The sequence below is a fragment of the Symphodus melops genome (genome assembly GCF_947650265.1).
Source record: "Symphodus melops genome assembly, chromosome: 18".
Classification (NCBI taxonomy): Eukaryota; Metazoa; Chordata; class Actinopteri; order Labriformes; family Labridae; genus Symphodus; species Symphodus melops.
In genome coordinates this window covers 12286554-12309240 of record NC_136708.1, presented here as the reverse complement: position 1 = coordinate 12309240, position 22687 = coordinate 12286554, and the positions used below count along the sequence as shown (strand labels likewise).

Here is a 22687-nt window from a genome sequence, read left to right as displayed (position 1 = left end):
TAAATAATATGTTTTCATTTGAACACTGTGTCATAAAAGATAGCAAGGGAGTAATGCTCCTCAATCAAAACTTGAAACTTATGGAAAAAGAAACGTTTTCTGGTTGCCTGCAAGAACTTGGTAAGAGAAATTAGAAAAAGAACCAGGCGCCAACCTCAGGTGTTGAAGAATGAAGCTGGTGTGGGAGTGTAAAGTCTTGCACTTTGTAGAGCTCGAGGTTCAGAAGAGATTACCGAACTTGTAAAGTGAATTACCCCATGGCAAGACACTGCCTTCAATTCCACAGTATCAACCCAGACACATTACAAGCCTGTGGGATAGACCACATATCATCCTTCTTAAGAGAAGGTGACAGACAGAGAAAACTAAACCAGCGGGAAGCCTTTCACGATTAAAAATAAGACGCTACGAAACACCCTGGTCTTAATGAGGAGCTTGATTTTATTATCCCCCCTCTTGTAAAGATTTGTTGTGCTACTCAAGAGTTGGCTGTCGTGTTCCCTTATCCTAATCAGGGTAATGAATTGTAATGTTTTGATTCACCTTTCTGCCGTCAGTGTAGACATTTCCTGATGAATGCGTTTATTTGCATACATTGGCCTTTAGAACTTCCGGATGAAGGCTTGATGCTGAAACATATTCAAGAACATGCCGTGAAAAATAGGCATTCCAACTCTTTAAAGGTCCCTTATTTTGCATTTTCTTGTTTTATATGCTCTTTACTGTGTCCTGTTAGCAGTAGCAATAGCCACATGATCAGACTTGGCACACGTTTGAACCCACCCTTTTTTTTTTTCTCCCCCTCTACATGGGGAAGTCTGAGCGTTAGAAGTACAGCCAGATAAGAGAGGCTGCATAAAGCTGCAGTACTTGAAAACACACTTTTTTTTTAGAACAGAAACGATTATGAGCATACTTTCGTTGACACATAAAATAGATATATGGACCCCAACAAAGGCATATAATGGGGCCTTTTAAAGACAATGTTTTGGAGTTTTTCTGTGACTGCTTGCAACCCTATCCAAGGAGCACTTTAAACGTCCACCGTTTTTTGAGTCTGGGTAACACTCCTTTCTAAAAAGAGAAATTAAATGAAATTCTAAATAGAGAAATTATTGGACCAATTTTATTTAAGCTTTTACAACCTTTTACACTTTGATAACTTTTTAAACAAAAGCAAGACATTCCTACACATGAAACTACATGTTTATCTATCCATACTATTCATACTACTCTCTTCTTCGTCTTCTTTTGTCTGGTGTCTCCTTGAAATGTGTGTCATGGATCTCCTGAAATACGTGTGAATGAATCTGTACTGTAGTTCGATGTACACACTCGTCCTTATGTTTACATGCGTTTGATGGATATCCTGTCAGCACGCCGCGTTGCCTGGGTGATTCCAGTCATGCCACAAACACACACTCTCTTCAAAAACAATGTAAGTGACTCAAGATTGACGGAATGTGTCTTTACACTCACAGCTGTGTGACCGATAATGATGGGTAGAATGCGCACACACACACACACACACACACACACACACACACACACACACACACACACACACACACACACACTCTCTCGAATGAAGGAGTAAATAAGCATCCACACAGTGTATGCCTGATAGCATTTGTTCTTTAAGACGCTCATGTACATGCCTTAGAATTTCATATTTAGAAGAACGCCTCGATTCGCTGCACACTGTTCCTCCTAGTTGTTTTTTATGGATGCTTGAAGTCAGAAAAAAAACACATTTCCCCCGTGCTTTCTGAAAGACGCCCTTGAGTTGTCCCTTTAAGAGTTTGTGTGGTATTTTTCAGAAAGAGGCACATATCGATTCGTTAAAAGCTCTCTCTCTCACTCGTGTTTGAATTATACTGTTGACAAGAGCGGCGGAATATATGTGTAATCAGCAAAGCAATACTCTGCTTCAACGAATACCATTGATTAGCCCCTGAGTAAGGTATTGAACTTGCTCAGTATAGATGTGGGCGTGTTGGAATACTATCAATAGGAAAGTTGGTGGTGGTAGAAAGAAGCAAACTTGTGCAGTTGTTCCGCTGATAAATAAAAGGTGAAGAAAATGTTCGAGCCACGTAAGACCCGCTGAACTTATCTCTTAGTTAGGCAACTTAAAATTCAAGGGAACTGGGAGCAGTCAGAAAGGTCAGCTCTGATTGGGAGAGGGTCTTATTAATTTTACATCAATACTCATCATTATTGTACAGCCTCACTCCTCATCAGTCCCATGGTCTGTCTGGGTTTTCTGCTGATGGAAATAGTACAGTCGAGACCTAGTTTCATTGGAAGTTCTTGTGGGAAAGAAGGTAACTATAAAAGCAGGACTTTATAGTGGACTGCATACCAAAACGTTGGTTTATTTACTGTTCTTATTAATTACATCACAGTAGTATTGATAATCATCCAGCCAACTGTTCGCTTTCTAAGCTTTAAAATATCAGCAAAGGGTCATTTACTTAGAGAATTAGTATTTCTGATAATTACATTCAATAATGTTTTCTTGGGGGATGGATATGACAGCCTCTAGAAAGGCTGGAGAGACAAGTATTTTTTTTTTACAAGACCATTAGCACTACTGATGATAGATAAATCCGTGATCACTCCAATAGCATTATACAATGGCACATCAGTAACCCACAGTGATCCATCCCTTTCTCTGTCCCATTATTTTGATATACGCTGACCTGTAGTGCAGTTATGTAACAATGATGGGCCATTTTCACACTCTGTAGTGGATATAATCCCTTTTACTTTTTTTCCATGTTAAGCATTGCAATAGTCTGAGCCAGGCATTTAGTGTTTACTTAGCCGCGTCTACAGACAGCTTCATTACAGAGGAAAACTTGTCAGTTGTCGAACACTGTATATCTGATCATCTCACACTATAGATGAAAATGAGTGTTTCATGTCATGCATTGTTATTAATCTGTCGCAGCAGGAACAGAAATCTATAGACTGTTTTTCAGCGAAGCGTCTTTTCTTTTAATCATTTCCTCAGAGGAAACTACTTTGTTTTAGTTTCAGAAGGGGGATGCCCAGATGTTTTTGTGAAATTCACTCGATACAGTTCTCTGTTTCTGGGGAATCAACGGTATGAACAGCGACGAAACATCTTCATATGAAAACCAAGGAGGCTAAAAGAATGTATTTGAGTTTGTATTTTTGGTTGTTGTATAGGAGTATACCACCGGGTTCTGTTTTTGGGTCCTTTTCCTTTTATGTTGTGTGCAGTGGTGGCTGGTCCCTCATTATCCAGGGGGAGTGTAATTTCTAACAGAAAAAAAACAGGGATGACAATGTGAGTTATTTAGCTTGATGCTAACACAAAATGAACTTTTGCATTAGCAGAATTAGCATTGTGATTCTGGTCATTTTGACTAAGGAACAATCTTTTTTTACTTAACTATGTTAAGGGATACTGATTGCATGAAATACATTTTTTGTTAACCTTTATGAAGATCCTATTTCACAAGCACAGTGAGACTTTCAGTTGCTAAATCCTTTTTTTGTTACTCGACTTGACTGATGTTATGTCATCAAGGATGCTACAAAAAGATCTAAAACCCTACAAAAAACTAATATTTTCCCTTTTGGCCGATTTAAAAGTAAGTACTAAGAAAGTGGTACGTCACTAAAAGATATTTATCATAACCTAGGAATCCACTGCTATCTTTATGCAATGATGTGTCATAAATCTTATATGTGACTTTACAAAATTCTCTCTTTGGAAACTACAGCACACAATCCTTTCAAGACTAGTTCTCTGATCTCTTTAGAGACTGTTCTGTGCTGTACCTCTTTGCTTGCACAGCAGTTTCACATATTGCTGACTATGTTTTGATCTCTTGCAGATTAATATGTTTGTTTATGTCTTTCTTCAAAGGAGGGGGTAGTGATTATCTTCCCATAAAGAATGTGAATCGGCTAAATCAAGACTACCTGCAGTCTTCTGCACGTCTGGCATTTCTTTCATGCTCGCTACTACTCCGCACACCCACACTGTGACTTGACTTTAAAAAAAAGGCTGTTTTTTCAAATCTCCCAGACGCAGCTTGGCACATGTTTTGTGCAAAATGACAGGTAACTCTCTTCAGAAAACTAGGTGGCTGTTCCAAAATAGATTCAGATCCTTTCTCCTTTGAGCGCACACTCCAGCAAGGAGGATGTCTGGTTTTTTAAAAGTTTTTATTTTCATATATTCCTGTGTTACCTTACCACATGTATAACATCTAAGTGTTATATTCTCAGTTTCCAGTCTTTATAGTCACATAGACGAACTGGTGAACAGTTCTGCAGGGTTGTCTGAGGTTACTTCTAATTGTCAGACCCACTGACGATCCTAACGAACACCTACGCTCCTTCTTCTTACCAAAATGTCATGTCCTCTCACCCTAGTTGCCTGGCAACATGCTGCTGCATTACAGTTGGTTGGTGAAGCACATGGGGTGTAAAGTGTAAGCCTTGTTTTGTCAGGCCTGGTTTATGAACTTACCTCTGTGACTGTTGATGCTGGAGCCTGTTTTGTAGCTTGAGGTGTGTTTATCTCTGGTTATTTCATTCAGAGATGTGCTGGTGTTGGACTGTTTGATAGGATTTTTAGTATGATACCCAATGATTGTGTAAATGAAATAAATGGCTGTGTCTTTAAGCATGCCTTTATTTCATACGGGATACACTAAAATAATATATTCAAGATTTTTTTTTTTAAAGAGTTTAAAATACAATTTTAAATCAAAACGTTATTCAAATATTGACATTTTGTTGCAGACACAACTGCATCCATATCACAACAAATATTTCTACAACTTGATGAAGGCTTAATAATGCTAACATTTATAATCACATCAGTTGTAAAACACTTCTAAGTTAGAAAGTACTTCCCAAAGGTTAACAATAAAATACTGCAGATTCCTAAAATCCCAAACAAAAACAAAGACACTAAACTTCTAGTAATATCAGGAAAATATCAGGAAATGCATGCTGATTGTATGTAAGGGATTTACGAGAGATGTGAGCAATTTTTAGGAGAGTTGTGATGGTTGAAATCATGGCATTGATTGAAAACATGGCATGGTGTTTCAATATGAAAGAGAGACTGTCTGATAGTCTAATGTACCTTTAAATGTTAAATGTATGGGACAGCATCTCCTTACATCTGCCAAAGTATGTGTGCCTTCATTGTGGACACTTAGAATATAACATATATGTTTTAACAACGTTGAACATCACCGTTTTGCCGTTTTAATTTGAAGGGCTTAAAATGTGATGAACTAGCACATCTTTAGCATTTAGTAAAGTGAAGCTTCATTTATGAAAGCAGAGGATGTCCAAATGGCAGAATGAAACACGACAGCGTCTCTACCACAGTCTTTGTCAGTAGTGAAGTCATGCTTGTTGTGCAATTTAACTTCCGTTAGGTCAAGCTTTCTATTCACTTCTTTTTTTTTTTTTACAAAGGTGGTCATTTCATGATGGTTTACCGGTGTCTCACAAAGAATTGATTTGCTGAACAGTTAGCCTGGCAACTGGTTGTTTGTCGCTCTGGTATTCAGACATGCTAGAGGATTAAAAAATAAATAAATCTTTGAGGTTTTACTTCGACTGCGGTATTTCTAGAACAGTCTGTTTTTCTCCTGATTTGTGAGGCTTGTCGAGTGTAATTTGGGATTCTTTTAAAAAGAATCACATCCTGCTAGGGGCTAGCTCTCTAACTCAGTAGAATGCCAAAGAGAGCAGCAAATAATTCAGCCAGTCTCACAGATGACTGGAGTAGATCCTGACATACCTACTTTGAATCCATGGATCAGAATCGTTTTGAAAGGAAAATAGATTCCCAGCCCTACAGGACACCATCGGACAGTTGTTTTGTGAAGCCTTGAACTCTGTTACTGGCTTCTTCTGTGCCAGCTGCACTTCCAAATCTGAATATAACACAGACACACACATTTTGTTTCCGATTGGAATTTGTCCGTTGGATGGATGCAGGAACAACAATGATATTGGATTGTTGGATTGTTTTCGACCATATATAGCTTCTGTCTTTGGATTTAGAATCACTGTGATATGCATCACAGTTCAGTGAAGGAGTTGAGGTCAGTGCCTGGATTCATTTCCATTTTCAGATGTGTTGGTAGAGGAATATTCATTCATTCTAAGAACCCACAAGTTAAATGTATTGTGTCAACTTCAGGTTTTTAATGACATCCGGAGGCATTAGTGACTCAAACTGACCCCAGTCCATCTGTCAATCTAAGCCTTCTGATTGGTTTGAATCCCAAGCAAGAACCTGAGTGGTTGATTGAAATAAAACCGGACTCCTGCAGAGTTTCCATTAGATGTGGGATCAGTTTGTTAGACACAGATTATTTTAATGATCGCAGAAACCATATGAATAAAGAAGTATTTTATGGAGGGCCTCCAGAGTATCAGAATTTATTGACCAGGTATGTTTAACACACGGAATTTAACGTTGATAGTCTGTGCTGCCTCTGTACAATGTAAACATTAAATATTAACAATTAACTCAAAATACAAAGGAGTAATTAAAGACTAATTTAAAAAAAAGTGCAGTGGTAGAGTAGTGCAAGAGGATGATGTAGTGAACATGACGTAGTTATCTTAACAGTATATACGTTAAAGAGTGAGCGTAGATGATCATTTCATTTAAATGATATATGTACATTCAAACTCAGCACTGAAGTCCACAAACAGGATCCTTGCGTAGGTCCCTGAGCAGTCGAGGTGACGCAGGATGTATTTCAGTTCCGTGTTAACTGCATCCTCCACCGACCTGTTTGCCAGGTGGCCTGTGATGTCCTTCAGCTGGCTCAACACAAGTCTCTCAAAGGACTTCATGACCACAGACGTTAGGGCGACTGGTCTGTAGTCATTGAGTCCTGTGATGGCAGCTTTCTTTGGTACTTGGATGATGGTGGAGCTTTTGAAGCAGGAGGGCACTTCACACAGCTCTAGACATGAGTTGAAGATCTGCGTGAAGATGGGGGGGCCGGCTGCTCAACTCAAAATCTGCAATAGAAGCTCTTCAGGTCCTCAGCCAGTTTAGCTTTTCAGTGTAGCTCCTCTTAGCTACCCTGATCGCCTTTGTCAGTTTTTTCCTGGCCTGCTTGAACAGGTCCCAGTCCCCACTCCTGTAGACTTCCTCCTTGGTCTGACACAGCTTTCTAAGGTGAGGTCTAAAACCAGGGCTTGTTTTTGTTGTTTGTGCAGAAGGTCCTGGTCTGCACACACATAAAACACAACTACGAGATAGCCCAGTACCATAGCAACCATCTGCGGCGCCATCTTTACACCATAAGCATATGAACATTATATTACAGAAAATAAGGAACCTTCTGATGCAGAGATTATGTCTACATTACTTTATGTCCAGAGGAGGATATAGAAAAAAAAACATCTTCTGTGTTGAAAACTGCTTTTACTGTATATTAAGAGTGTTGTCACTTTGACCATACAGTAAATTACCTTTTTGACTGTTTTTTTTTTTTTTTTAACAAGACTGTGTGTCTTGTTTCACAATGATACACAAATCACCTGTTTGTTTTTTAACAGAATTGTTGTCATATAGTGGTAGAGATATTTTAAAATCTACACTCAGTTGATTTATAAAACATCCTTTATAAAGAGTATATATATATATACATCAGTTCTGACAGTACGAGCTCTTACAGTAAATGACGTTCGGTCGCTCCTCACATAATCTGTCCTTTAGATATGTTTATGTGCTTCTTGTGATACAGAGAAAGGATGCTTCCCAACAAAGAGTCCTTGGATGCTGAGCGTAAGCAGCAGGTTTTTAATTAGACGTTAGAAAGAGGACGGTTTATTCTGAGTCGTTTGTGAAATCTCATGTTTGATTTTTAAAATAGTCCAGGACAGTGTGCTTCATGAAATGATCCTCTGTTTTGCTTTTAATAATTACAAAAAAGAAAAAAAAAAGAAAAAGCAGAGCACAAATAACATGACCTGGTTTTCTTCTCTTTTTTTTATCGGCAGCACATCACACTGGACAGCTACATACCCTGCCTGATGGATCTATGCAAGGCATTATGGGAGGTGATGCTGAGCTACCATCGCACCATGCAGTGGCACGAGGAGCATGACAAACTGGAGACTGCACCCACTCCAGGTGAGGGTCTGAACACCCACTATGACCTTCCAAAATATATACTCAGCGAAACTCTTCCATTAGTTCTGACCTAACAAATGTAAAAAAGGTGTACACAGTGCACTGTAGAGAAATGCATCTTTGTGCAGTCACATATTCAGGAATAATAATAAAAAAAAAGAGTATGTAGTAACCTCAAGCACAGAGAGAAAAAAGTGTCACAATCTCGCACAAGTGAGTATTTTGTGTCTCAAAATATCCGTCCTTTTTTCCATTTTCGCACGCTCGCATCTCTCTTTGTCCCCGGCTTTCCCTTGACTTCTTTCATTGAGTTCTACTCACAAACGCCAAATCTGCTCCCTGTACGGCAAGATTGACGGAGCAACTCACAAATTCATTTCACAAAGAAGATGGGGTCAGCTCTCTTCACGAGCTCAGGAGTGCGCTGCCTCTTCCTGGCTGTTTGGTTTCAACATACAGGAGGTTTATCAGCTTTCTCGCCGACAGAAAGGAATGATTGAATCTGGGCTCATAAAAAGAGGAGAGAGCGTTTGGGTGCTCCGGTGCATGAACGGAGTAGAGAGGTGCAGGCGCTGAAGCTGGATGTATTTTCCAGCTCTTAGCGCGATCCTTTTCAGTTTAGAGGTCACTGAATGAATCAGCGTTGGAATAAACACCTCTGATTGGACTATTGTTGATAAAGCATCTCCACTCTTTAACAGTACAAATAGATGTGCATCATTGTGCGTTCTTTGTGAGAAATAATTCTGTTTTTTTTAAATCCATTTGAAATCTGGTGGACGACGTGTCCTTATTGGGTGAATAGAAATGAATACGTACTCATTGTTGATTTGAACATGACCCATGTTCCAAGGACGGGAGTATAAGCAGGTATGATTGGTTTATTTATTTCACAGGGCAAAGTCTCATACATGACACTGAGCAGCTTTGTTGCAATGCTGATACACACAGGACTTTCAAATCCAGCTGTTTCAACATGTGTCAGTTAATGTTAATCGCCTTTAACTAAAACACACTTTAAATACTGTACGCTATCTTCCATTTCAGTCCGCACATGTGCCTCTTTTTGCGTTTTCCTCAGCAGCATTCCAGAGGATGAACTAATCAATATTTGTTTCGTGTTTTAAGAATCCTTTTTCAGGATTCACGCTGTCCTGTGAGAACAAACGGCCTGATTCTTTACGTCCATTTCCTTCTCTGTGGCTAGAAGCCAGTTGTTCTGGTAGCAGATAGAAGAAATAAGAGAAAGTGAAAGGCAAGAACTGGAAACCTGGAGCCTGAAAACGAGCTGGATGATCAAATCCATCTGTCCTGTTTTAACAGAGTTAGAAAATAAACAGCAAGTAGTTGTTCTGTTTGGACATTTTGCACATGTCGTGTTGCTGACAGTACCAAGTTCCTCCGTCTCTTTTTCTGCAAACGCGGTAAAGCTGCACTCAGGTTCTGGCCCATTAGGAACACCGAGATGACTTAACACCACATCTGTCCAAACCCAGAGCTTATGTCTGGATCAACAAGAGAAGTCTCACTTGTGTCATCACCGCTTCCCTTCATCCTGCCTCGAGCCCGCCAGATGTGCAAACATCAGCCTCGGGAAGCTCAGTTGTCAAGGCAATGCATACTCTGTGGTTTAGCGGTAAGCTCTACCAGAAGTTTGTCTTACCCGCGTACGAAAAGAAACCCATTTTAACTTCCGGGACATTTTAACCTCATCACTGTTTCTATCATTTGTCTTACTGGAGGCTTTGTCAGATATTAGCTGCAAAAGCAGAACTGTCAAATTAGCCACCTCCTTCCTGCTGCGTATTGAAATATCGCTCATCCCCTCTCTCCCGTGCTCAACAGAATCAATATGTGGAATGGATGAGCACACCACGGCGTCCTGAACGCCTGGTGACATGCTAAGTCCTCCCAATCCTTTATTAGAGGCTATCCTTCGGGGGGGAGGGACATACAACACATTCCCCTTCATGGGGCTCATCTGTCATCCCACTCTTTGATTGGCTGTCACCTCTGTCTCTCTCTGTCTCTCTCTCTCTCTCTCTCTCTCTCTCTCTCTCTCTCTCTCTCCCCCCCCCTCCCTCCCTCCCCACCCCCATGTAAAGGTGACCCTGACCCCGCCTTTGTCCTGGCTGTAACCTCTCTCCCTACGTTAGTGTGTGTGCATTGGGTCCATAAGTGTAGTGATTGACTGTACAGGCATTGTCTCATTTGTGGAAGAGTGTTTTGAGGTGACCCCCATCACACACGCACACACACACACACACACACACACACACACACACACACACACACACACACACACACACACACACACACACACACACACACACACACACACACACACAGTGTGTCACATCTACTCACGATCATTGTCTTCTTTGACTTGACTGTCACACGTTTCACCTTTTCTGTCAGTGAGGAAGCAAATAGAGCATCTTATTGAATTTAGCTGTTGACATCTGAAATACTGAGCCAGCTCGAGTCATTATTTTACCTTTTTTTTCTTCCTGGTTAATTAAATTTCTGTTACAGATTTTTTTATGATTCTACACTTAGTTTCTCTTTCCACACAGCGACTTTCTTCTTCCATTTCTGGTCCTCTCACTACATGTTTTTAGGTTCTTGAGTTGATTGGTTTCCTATGGCGCGTTCACACTTGGTAATCAGTGCAATGCCTTAGCATGCTTCACCGTCTGACTCCAGTTTGTTTGAGTCGTGCGAGTGCGCCGATCTGCGCTCAAGAATGATGCACTTCCTCGGCACGCTTGGAAGAGGTGTTGCTTGGGCATTGTGCAGTTGAAGCAAAGCACAAGCACGGGCACGAAAAGCGGACTGCCTGTTATTGAGAATTCGAGTCAGGCTGTATGCGACTAAAATGCCTCAAAAGAAGTCAGTAAAGTAGCTGTTATGTTCTTTGTGTTGTTTGTGCGGACTCAGCCATGTGTCCATTATTTTTATTTTTTATGTATTGAATAGCCTGTGTGGTTAACTTAGCACGCTTTATGATCAAAGAAAGCCATGCATGTTTTTTTTTTTGCGACATGTTGAATACGAAGGGTAACCGTGCTCAGGCCCGATTAGCAGTGTGAGTGCAGGCCAGCAGGGAAAGCAAGGAATCGACCTCCAGCACAGGACAGGACAGTTGTGCTCAATGTGAGAGCGCCCTTATGTTCTTATGATGGTTGGGCTCTTTCATTGTTTGGATTCTTTTTTTTTTTTTTTTTTTTTTTTGTGCTCGTGAGTCAAAGCTATGTTTAAACCTTTGTTTATAAAGTAGACACATACATGAAGTTATAAGTATTGGTGTTATTGATTAATCCTACCACACTGATGAGTGGAACATATTCTTCGATGAAGTATTACACCGAGCACGGTCGTATCTGCCTGACAAAAACCCGTCGACTTCTGTGTTCCCTCCTGTCAGGACTGATCAGCACTGAAGGCTGTCGAGACACACGCGTTACTGTGAGTGTGTGTAAACCTAAATTACCACGCTCATTTCGTGGTTCTCTCCCATGTTCAATCACACACAGCATGAGCATAAAGCACAGATTGAAACGTATGAAGGCTCCACTGTGATAAAGAAAACCATCAGTTTTCAGCAGTCAATTTGAGAATTGGCCTTCACACTTCATTAATGTTCAATAGTAACAAAGAATTCAAACTAAGCAGAGGAACATGGCGTGTGATACAACCTCTGCTTTTGCTGACCTTTCTCACTACATGTTGTAATTTATTGTTTCTGATAGAACCATTTCATCATACTTTCATCCCTGCATACCTCTCTTCCCCTGAGTCAACATCACCGATCCAATCCGTTTTCTTCTTCAATATTTCCAATCTGCCTTTACTGTACATCGTGCGTTTACAGTAATTGGATTTATTTGCATGCCATTCCTGTGTGTCTCCGTTAAAGGTCTTTCAGGCTGAAATATACATTGAAACTACGCTTTCCCCACACACAGAGGCATGCATGTAAATAAGAGAGAAAAAAAATGGAGTCATCTCTGCTGGGGGCAAGCTCAGCATGTCATGCTGCAGATGTGTTTGTAAAATGTACTGGGACTGACAATGTTTTTTGTTGAATTTATGGATAGGGATAAAAATAATTATATTAATGTTATGGTGTTTGCTCTGTTGGGTCTGTCCAACTGTCAGATTGGATTTGCTTGTTTCTGTTTGAGCTGTTTTGTTGGTGTTTGTCAAAGAAAAAACAATGAAAAAACCCATCATTATTTATTTGGGCAAACTGCACCAAACATCCATGAACAAGTGAATTAAAGTGTTGTAAAGTGTTTAATGAAATCCTGCAGATCAATCATTTCTAAAACACAGAGCTACTTCTTCGTCTTTCTTCTTCTGTTTTATCATTTTACGAGTTTTTCAAAGCCACTTATTTGTCATGAAGGTTTTGGTGGTTGTAATACTGAGAAATCATGAGTCGTGATTTTACTGCTCTTTTGCTGAACTCTCACATATTTATGCAAAGTCAGGCAAAAACTTCTCTATGAGTCACAGTTTGAAGCCGAGGCCCCTCTGGGTTTTCTTCCTGTGAGTCATAAAGAACTCTGTTACCCACAATCACACCAACGGTCACACAGTGGTTGCCAACCAATAGATTGACAGTCAATGACTTTCTCTACAATTGATCTTTTCTTCCCCCTCCTCAGTAAATTAGTTATAACTGTGATTAAGACGAAGTCACCCAAGGGAGACAGTTTATACCCTTATCCAGTCAACAGTGACACATCTGCACTCAGAGGAACCGAAGAGTAACGGGATGAATTTAGAAACAGATTATTTAAAAGATTCACACGTCTTTAAAAACATCAACAAACTCCGAACACACGTCGATGAGCTGCTCACTGTCAGACGACATTTTGAAATCTTGGTTCTCATATTTACATTTTGAATCGAAATAGATTGAGACAAACAAAACGCTTTACGTTTTAAATCCATGACAACATTATGCGTTCTATAAGCGTCCCCCAAGGTATCATGGGAAGTTGCAAAACTTGGAGCATGTTTTTACTCCCAACAAATAAAAGAAAAGGCAAAGTATGATTTTTTTTTTAAAAAAGAGACAAAAATGATCAATTTATGGAAGGTTGTGTTGACAATAAACATGCTCAAAATGCACAAGCGATCAACTTGCTTATAATAAGGATCCTTACATCGCTACGTTATATGACTTACTCTGAAATGTAAACTAAGTCGTCTATTGGAGGGCAACAAACTCACATTTGGGGAAAACCCCTCCACTAAACAAATCACTGAAATTTGAATTTGATTTTGCCATTCCTTGAAAAATGGAGCACGAGTCTCCCAGTTATTTAAACCCGTTTCACCTCATCCTCTCCGAATGTCTTGGCTGTCTCTTCCTCACACCCCTTCTGCTCATTAAAGGAATCCCAGATATGTCAAGCTGCCGTGTCGCAATGTCCCCTCAGCTCTCTGTTCTGTCTTTCACTGAACAATACATCTGTTTTCACCAGTTCTGTCTCCACTAATGACCCACATTAAAACCAGTGTTATTCTGATCTCAAGGGTTTGACACTGCCTGTTTTTTAAACATCTACTTGAGTTCCCATCACGGCAGTCGGGGCTGTAGATGTGGCTCGATTTTGAAATCATGAAGGTAGAAATTTGAGAGCAATACATGCACTCCAAATGTAATCTTAATACAAAATATTGAGAACAAATAAGAGGTGCGTCACTTTCACATCCATGTCTGGGATGTTAAGTGATGCACCTGGCAGTATGGGGAGGAGGAGCAATGAAGTGTTCATCATTTAGCGAGGAAGCTACTTTACGTTTTTGTAGTCGAGTCAGAAAAGGATGATTGTATAGATATAGATATTTGCACGTCACTCCTTGCACACGTTTTTGGCGTCTAACAGTATCCATAGTAAGGATGAGCCAATCCTCTGAGTATGATTAGTACAAGTCCTGTGGGTGAAGTGCTGCTCTACATGCAAACTGATGAGCCGCTCTGTCTCGCAGAAAGTTAGAAATGATAGATCCCACAACGCTGAACAGAGCTGCCAATGGCTAACCGTGTTACCCAAAATGCATCTGGATTCTAACATTTGATAACATGATAAACCTTAAGCTTGTCCTTTGGGGGTCCTGTCTTAAGTGATATCACCGAATAATGTAGATTATTAACAGAAATCATCAATCAGCTTGTGGAGCGACAGAACGCTTTATAGTTTTTGTTTCATGTATAATTGTAATCTTGAAGACTCTTGTAATCTCCTGTGAGGAACATTCATCTTGTATAGATTGTATCTTTGTGGCCCACTCGGACTAATCTTGTGTTTCATATGAGCCAGGTAGTGTTTTTTACAACAAAGAAATCTCCTCACGTTCACTTTCGACAGGCGAGTCATTCATATTTTCTTTGGCAAGCGTAACCAAAAAAAAAAGAAAAGAAGTGTGCCGTAATAAATCATCTTGTTTGCCACCTCCCCTGTGGCAGATGTTAAAGGCGTTAAGAATTACACTACAGAAACAGATGGTGTTGTAGGTCTTGTTTGATATTTTAAAGAGGCATCAGTATGGATTTGCGTCTCGTCACAGACGCTCTGATAGATTGAGCACTTTGCACCCTTCCTTGTTCTAACTCATCCTTGTCTTTCCTGTCTGAACCTTGGGCCAATAACATTAACATCAGTGCAACTCAACCGCTGGAAAATAGCGTCGGAGATGGAAGTTTGTTGTGCTAGTCGTCTCGTGTTGCCTCAGCGATTCCCTCAAGCAGAGTTTGGTGACGTCACTCGAGGAGATTTATCCCATTTCAGAGAGCTCACTCTGTGGGAGTGTAAACCACAGTGATTGAAGCTGCTATGAAAGGCATGATGACACGGTAACAAGTGTGTTTTCTTGAGAATTATTGGGTGATAGATCTCGTATAATCCCAGGTTATACCTTCCATTACGTTTGTATCACAGCCACAGCCGCTCCTTTTTCAAACTCGGACCTCTGATTTTTAAACACCTCACGAAGATGAAACAAAACAGTTTGTTCTCTGGTTGTGTCTGTATAACCATGAAGGAATGCATCCACAGATAGAGAGAAATCCAAAGGAGCTTTGATTTATTCAAGTTCTCATATCCCAACTGGATTCAGGTTTCTTTTTTTAAACTTGTACAGCACTTCACTTGACTTTTGGGTTTAGGTTTTTTTTAAATATCTTTTAACAATCGAGGTCCCTTCACGTTCTATTTTTTTTCTTTTCAGGCACCAAATAACGCTTTCCTTCTTTGTTGTGAACTTCGCCTGATTCTCCACCGTGATGTTAATGTTTGTAGATTCAATTCAATAAACTTTTATTTGTCTCGGACGGCAGCAGCAATTCAAAAAAAGAAGTACTCAGTGCAGCACCCCCAGAACCAGTCCAGTCACTACTGAACCCAATACAGTGCAATAAAGTATCAAATTCCCCAAATGAAAAATAAACAATTGTTTCTAAGCAGGAGAGAAACTACTAAGTGGAATATTTGGACAAGGATGTCTGTTTACAGGCAACCAAAACTATTTGGAGAATCCATCCAGCTGATTCATCTCCATTTGCAAAAAAAAAAAAAAAAAAGGATCACAGGGGAGGCAGAGATTATTGATGGACAAGACATTCAAGAGGTGAGATATTCGGTCTTCAGAGTAACAACCTTAAGGGAAACGGAAAATGTTATGTGTTGTACTTCTTCCAATCAGAGAGAAACTGATCATCGGTTCAAAGAGGTCTAAATGTGTTCTGTTTCTTAGTGTCATTTTGTTCTTCTGAATAAAAAAGCGACACGTGGGTTTACATGTTTTCCACACATTTAAAGCAGAAGGAGACCTTTCACCGTCTTTCTCTGAAGACCGATGCCACGCCCAGCGGGTCTGTGTTCAGTGGCTTTGCTTTGACTGGAGATGTTGGAGTCCTGCTGAGTTAAGTTATGTGTTTGGCTTTGGGTCTTTCAAACACATCACTCCTCCAGAATAAGAACAACACCACCCATGATTCATGCCTGCCTCCCTTCTATAGCCAGACTTTGTGGGATAATGGAGGACAGTGTATGTGATGGCCAACGTGATGACATCAACACATATTATTTTCCGTTTCCCTCAAGGTTGTTACTCTGAAGACCGAATATCTCGCCTCTTGAATGTCTTGTCCATCAATAATCTCTGCCTCCCCTGTGATTCTTTTTTTTTTTTTGCAAATGGAGATGAATCAGCTGGATGGATTCTCCAAATAGTTTTGGTTGCCTGTAAACAGACATTCTTGTCCAAAAATTCCACTTAGTAGTTTCTCTCCTGCTTAGAAACAATTGTTTACTTTTCATTTGGGGAACTATATACTTTACTGCACTGTATTGGGTTCAGTAGAGACTGGACTGGTTCTTGGGGTGCCGCCACAGGCAGGAGAGGAGCGCTCAGCGTGAGGCTTCTTCTCAGCCCCTTAAATCCACTCCAATCAGTGGTTATCTGTTAAGATCATTCTAAACCCCATCCCGACCCCCTGACCTACTGAGGAATAACTTGGATAGTAAAAGTGGACTAAAGAGCACAAACATAAATCAATAGATGAGTAGAAAATAATAAAATCAAATGGTAGTGACAGGGGTCTTATACATCAGTCAGCATAAAACAATACATTGACCTATAGGGTAGTGTAGCTTAGTCTATAAGGACTTGGGTTAGGAGTCGGAGTGTCCCCAGTTTAAATCCAGGTGTGGACCAAGTCTAATTGGTCTGTTAGCTGGAGAGGTGCCAGTTTATTTCACAAGCTCTGCCAAGGTGCCCTTGAGCAAGGCTCGGGAGGAGCGCTCTGTGGGGAACCCCCCCCCCACTCTGGCATCTTTCCATTAAAGCATGTCCACAGGATCCTGTTTGTGTGTATGTGTGTGCGTAGCTTGTCTCAATCATAGAGTGTAGAATTGAATTTCCCTTTGTGGGATTAATAAACTTGACGGGTTTATTTAAACGTCATTCAAATTCTCAGGTCAGTTTTAACACGTGTGCATTTAACGTGTTCTTAACATTTGTATTTATTTGGCAGTGCCAAATAACAAAACACTCCACAACATAACCAGCGGGCTTTTCATTAACCGAGCTTGTTCTCCCCTTTGCCGCCGTCCAGATACATTAAAAGAGTTGAATGTGAGATTGACGGCCACCTGCTTGTTTCCTCGCAGGCTCTTCGCTGTAGGCTTTCCTCTTCACACCATGTGCACTGATTGGAGCGAATTTTCAGTCAGAGTAAAGTATCACAGCGCGAGATTGTTTCCGCTGCAGTCTTTTACACCACGTGCTGTTCTGTCCGATTCACTCATCTGATCACGAGCGAGGCTGGTGTCATTTAGTGACCGTGGCCAGCACCCTGACGTCTCACTGAAGTGTCCCCCAGTCTTGTGCTATCAGATTCTAGCTTTGCTGTCAGTGTTCTTTGTATTGAGCCTCTGCTGTTAGAGGCTGACTGACAACCACTTCTGTAAAGAAAATAGAAGCCCAGGAAGAAAATTCCGTCCGTCTACAGTACGTGGTCACACTGTCAATGACGAACTTTTGACTACAATCAAATATGTCAGATCTGCAGATCAGTCTGCCTCATTTTCCTTTTCAGATAAGAATGCACATTTTGTTCTATTGGTAGAGTTTCTTTAATCAGGATTTAATCAACTTTAAGAAAAGCCCTTTTTGACTTTAGCTTGGTATTCTAATCCAGTCTGCTTAAGCCTCATTGTGCAGACACCTATTGAGAAAAAAAGGTAAATTTAATCTTTTTAATCACGCTGAAACGACTCTGCCAACAAGAGAGAAATCAAAAGAGTCAGAGGAAATTGAACATTATCCATCTGGTTATAGATTATTATTATTTTTTTTTTTTTTTAACTTCGTCTCTGTGCTTTATTTGACAGCCGTAGATGGCACAGCGGCAGCAGAGTCGGATGAGTCAGTGGTGGACCGCAGCTATGTAAAGAAGAAGCTTGAGCACGGACTGACACGCATCTGGCAGGTTGGGAAAAGAAACAAACAAAACAAAACCCAGTGTGCACTCTCTTTTCACATGGTTTTAAAACTCGCCTTTTTCTCCCGAGCTTTAGTCGTTTCAAATATTTTTTCCCCAAAATGTCTGCTCAATCACAAGTTCTCCTCTCACACATCATCCTGTCCGCCTCTCTCTTCTCTCCTCCAGGACGTCCAGTTAAAAGTGAAGGCCTACATCCTCGGCACAGACATGTCCAACTTCAAATACGATGATTTCATCGTGGTTCTGGATGTCATCAGCAGGTACAGGACCGAACATGAGCGGGCAGCTCTTCCTTGTTTCCAATAATTGGCCATCATTATCTTTGCCATCACTGTCACCGTCCTCCTCTCTGTCTTTTTTTAAGTTGATCTTTTTTCACGAGTAATCACTTATTTATCCCTCAAGTGAGTCATGTTGCTCGTGTCATTTATACTCAATTAATATTCAAAATTATACAAACACTCCAACACACACTCTCTTTTTCCAATGACTACATTTTCTTTCAATACAACACTCACACTTTACATTTTATTATCCCCCTTGCTTTTTGGCTTAAAATAACTTGAAATGGCGAGGGTGCAAACACCATCATTACAGTGCTTGAACTTGCGTCCAGTTGTGCACACTCAGCTTTTTGTAATTGTGTGGAGGTTTGCAGTTTGTGGAGGAAATCGTATTTTGGGGCATTTTCAGGGGGGCGAGACTGATTACAAAGTCCAAGAGAATATATTATATATTTTTTTTCTACTGAACCTGAGATGAACTGTATTTTTATGATCAGGTATTAATCAGTACATAGTGGGGGTTTTTTTCTTGATAAAGGAGGCCCTCTGTGAGCTGTCATGAAACATAAATCTGGTCTTATAGAAACAGAAATTAGCTGCCTTCTTAAGATGCAGAAGTGTGTGGTCCTGTTTCTTCAGTAGCACTGCTGACTTTACATTGTCTGTGCGTCGCCTGCCAAGTCACAGTTATCAAACCGAGTCTGTTTACACCGTGTCCCTGTGCTCCTGCTGCCTCAGCTGTCAGTCACACACACACACACACACACACACACACACACACACACACACACACACACACACACACACACACACACACACACACACACACACACACAGCACTGCTGCTCCAGAGCCTTTCACACTAAAAGGCTTTAAAAAAAAAACAAAAAACCTGAAAGGATTGTAATGGCATGATCAAATATTTGACTTTTTTAAATTCTATTTTATATATTAGTAACTTGCTTCTTTCATTTTATTTTGTTCAAGTTTTTCCTATTTTTGGCTTCATTTACTGTCTTTGCACCGACACATCATTTCTTGTATGTGTAAATTCACATGGCAATAAAACCCAATTCTGAAATGATGACTGAATAATATAATAAATATACCGACAACAATTACACTTTGTACTCAATCTGACAACTGAGTACAAACAGAATTTCCTCCCACTTCTGTCTTCATCATAATTTGTTCCCTCGTCCTTTCGTCCTTTAATCGTCTCTTCCAGGCTGATGCAGGTGGGCGAGGAGTTCTGTGGCAGCAAGTCAGAGGTCCTGCAGGAGTCCATCAAACGGCAGAGTGTCAACTACTTTAAAAACTATCACAGGTAAGGTCTGCTCCTTAATGAGCTTCAGACGGAGCATCCTGTTCGTTCCCGGAGCTGACGCAATTTATTCCGCGTGAACAAGTATACAGAGAGAGCATGGATCTGACTTCAGCTCTCTCCTGACGTTACTGGAACATTATCTTTGCTTCATTGCTTGACAGAAACGTGCACACACAATCACGACCACTGGCTTCCTTGATTTTCCCCTCCGAGCTTTCACATCCGTGCACCGTAACTCTCTTTGGAGTATCCACGTAATTACACTGCCGTCCATGAATATGTATGCTTTCACACTGAGCAGCAACACATCATCGGAGTTGATTTGCATTGATCAGCAGTGTGGTGACCTGTCAGGAGTCATCGACGAGATTTAAAAAATATCGGAGTGCTAATAAGCTTAATTCCGGTGACAAGGAACAGGAAAGGACGGTTACAGAGGCATGATGGGAAACATTAGAGGTGATGACATGGGGCTGTGAGATTGTAATCAGAAAAGAGAGTGAGAGGTTACAGACCGAAAGAGAGAGAGAGAGGGCACTTCATCCTTCCAGGCACTCTCATATCTGCACTGTTAGCCAGCAGGCATCCTCTGTGCATCATCTTTACATTAGCTTTGATTCATTTTCTATCTGGATGTCGTCTCTAAAGAGATTACCCATCAGAGAACTTTGACTGGATGCTGCTCATATCTGTGTGTGTCAACCGCCTCGAGTCACACACTCACTCATCAGGGGGGTGTGCGGGTCCAAAGGACAGAGCGACTCCTGCAGGGAGAGCTGCTGCCTTCATTTTCATAACTTATTCTCTCTGAGTCATAGAAGTTCCAGATTTTTGAAATACTTTAAATCTACATTCAATTTCAGGGGGGAAAAAAATGTCAATAAATTTAGCAAAATAGACTGATTTCATCAAGTTTTTTAAGCATGCAATATTAGAGGCCAAAACTTATAGATGATAGATAGATAGATAGATAGATAGATAGATAGATAGATAGATAGATAGATAGATAGATAGATAGATAGATAGATAGATAGATAGATACTTTATTGATCCCGAGGGAAATTCAAGGCATCCAGTAGCAGTATACAGACAGGCAGGACACAAGACATTAGTTACAATACACACCCGCTGTCCCCCCCCCCCCTCTGTATACAATAATCCCCCAAACAAGATTTAGCAGCCCCTATGTGACTAAGAATAAACATAATTATATGTTAAACCTGTGCAGTTAGCATTAGCAATTAGACTTAAAACTTATATAGCTAGATATCCTGTCTTTTATTGTAACACTGGGTTTTCCTGTTTTATGCCACTGTATCATATCCTCAAGCATCTACATCAAAAACCCTCTGAAAAACCGGGGGGGCGGGGGGGGCGGGGCAGTGTTTGAAGTCCCCACCGCTCAGACTCACAGACTTGATATTGACCCTGTGTGTGAGCACCAGCGGGGCCTGTCTTGAGCTGTGAACATGTTACACGCACACAGTGTAAACACACACCTCTTCCTTTCTCTCTGACCTTTGCAGGCTTTCTTTTTTTTTTATGTCCACACATCTAATCTTGACTCTCAGAACAAAGGAGCTGATTGAACATAGGAAATGGCATGAGGTCAGTCGTGGCCAGATGTCGACTTTTTTTTCTCCTTCAACTCAATCGGCTTTCCGTCTCTACTTAACCTCCCGCAGAACACGACTGGAAGAGCTGAGGATGTTTCTGGAAAATGAGACGTGGGAACTGTGCCCGGTCAAGTCCAACTTTAACATCGCCCAGCTCCATGTGAGTACGAATCACATCACCGAGATGGGGAAGGGACGCAAAGTAGTATCTGCAGTACTGTCACTCTTTGCACAGTGACGCAGGGAATCCTGCTCGTTAATTTTAGCGTGTGTGTGTGTGTGTGTGTGTGTGTGTGTGTGTGTGTGTGTGTGTGTGTGTGTGTGTGTGTGTGTGTGTGTGTGTGTGTGTGTGTGTGTGTGTGTGTGTGTGTGTGTGTGTGTGTGTGTGTGTGTGTGTGTGTGTGTGTGTGTGTGTGTGTGTGTGTGTGTGTGTGTGTGTGTGTGTGTGTGTGTGTGTGTGTGTGTGTGTGTGTGTGTGTGTGTGTGTGTGTGTGTGTGTGTGTGTGTGTGTGTGTGTGTGTGTGAGAGTATCAGCCCATGCATCAACAAAGAGGCACTGGAGTACAACGTGTTCTTCAAACCGGAATAAGATGTAACACAGGCTGTCACCTCCAACTCGTGTCTTATTATTCCACAAACAATAAAAACAAATAAACAACAATCATCGTAATAAATCCTCCTGCTATAGACTGTTTTTGTGTTTTTACACAGTGATGATGTATTTTGTGGTAGAAAGTTAGCTTGCTGTGTTGAATAAAATGCTGGCACTGCGGGAGAATTGACATTTTGTTGACCAGCATACCGCTAGCCAGCAACAGGAACATGAAACAAAAACAATACCTACAGTATGTGTTTTGTTTCTGAGAGTTTCTAGAATATTCCTTCCAAAACAATAAATAAAATAAAATAAGAGGTGACGTTTTTATCCTGTTCCTATTCTGATATTCTTTCCCTTAAACTATTATCTGATCTGCCTGCCTATCTCCACTTGCGTTTTGCTGTTTTTCTGCCACCAGCAACTGATGTGACGTCATCGTGAAGTGCACTGTAATTGGTCCATTGGAATTCTCTCATAGTCACTTTGCGTATGGCACAGGAAATGCACACTAAAGCCTGCTTGGCATGACAGAAAGAAGAAGAAGGAATAGGATGTTTCCGGATCATATTTGGTTGTTTATGTGCTGAGTAGTGACAACCACGCCCAGATAGATGTTCTGTTTCTGTCTATTGATGGATAGCCCATCGAGATGGACCGTCTCGTTTCGGAGC

At 40.8% G+C, this 22687-nt stretch overlaps 1 protein-coding gene across 3 annotated transcripts in view; it reads left to right on the top strand.

The window, feature by feature from the left end:
• Positions 1–22687, top strand: part of vps50 (VPS50 subunit of EARP/GARPII complex) — a 104065-nt gene that overhangs the window by 40548 nt on the left and 40830 nt on the right. For all 3 annotated transcript variants that reach the window (XM_079368384.1, XM_079368386.1, XM_079368385.1), the window contains exons 13-17: positions 8035–8167; positions 18079–18176; positions 18357–18451; positions 19704–19802; positions 21488–21578. In XM_079368384.1, the coding sequence (XP_079224510.1) occupies positions 8035–8167; positions 18079–18176; positions 18357–18451; positions 19704–19802; positions 21488–21578 (516 nt within the window). The remainder of the gene's footprint in view (positions 1–8034; positions 8168–18078; positions 18177–18356; positions 18452–19703; positions 19803–21487; positions 21579–22687) is intronic.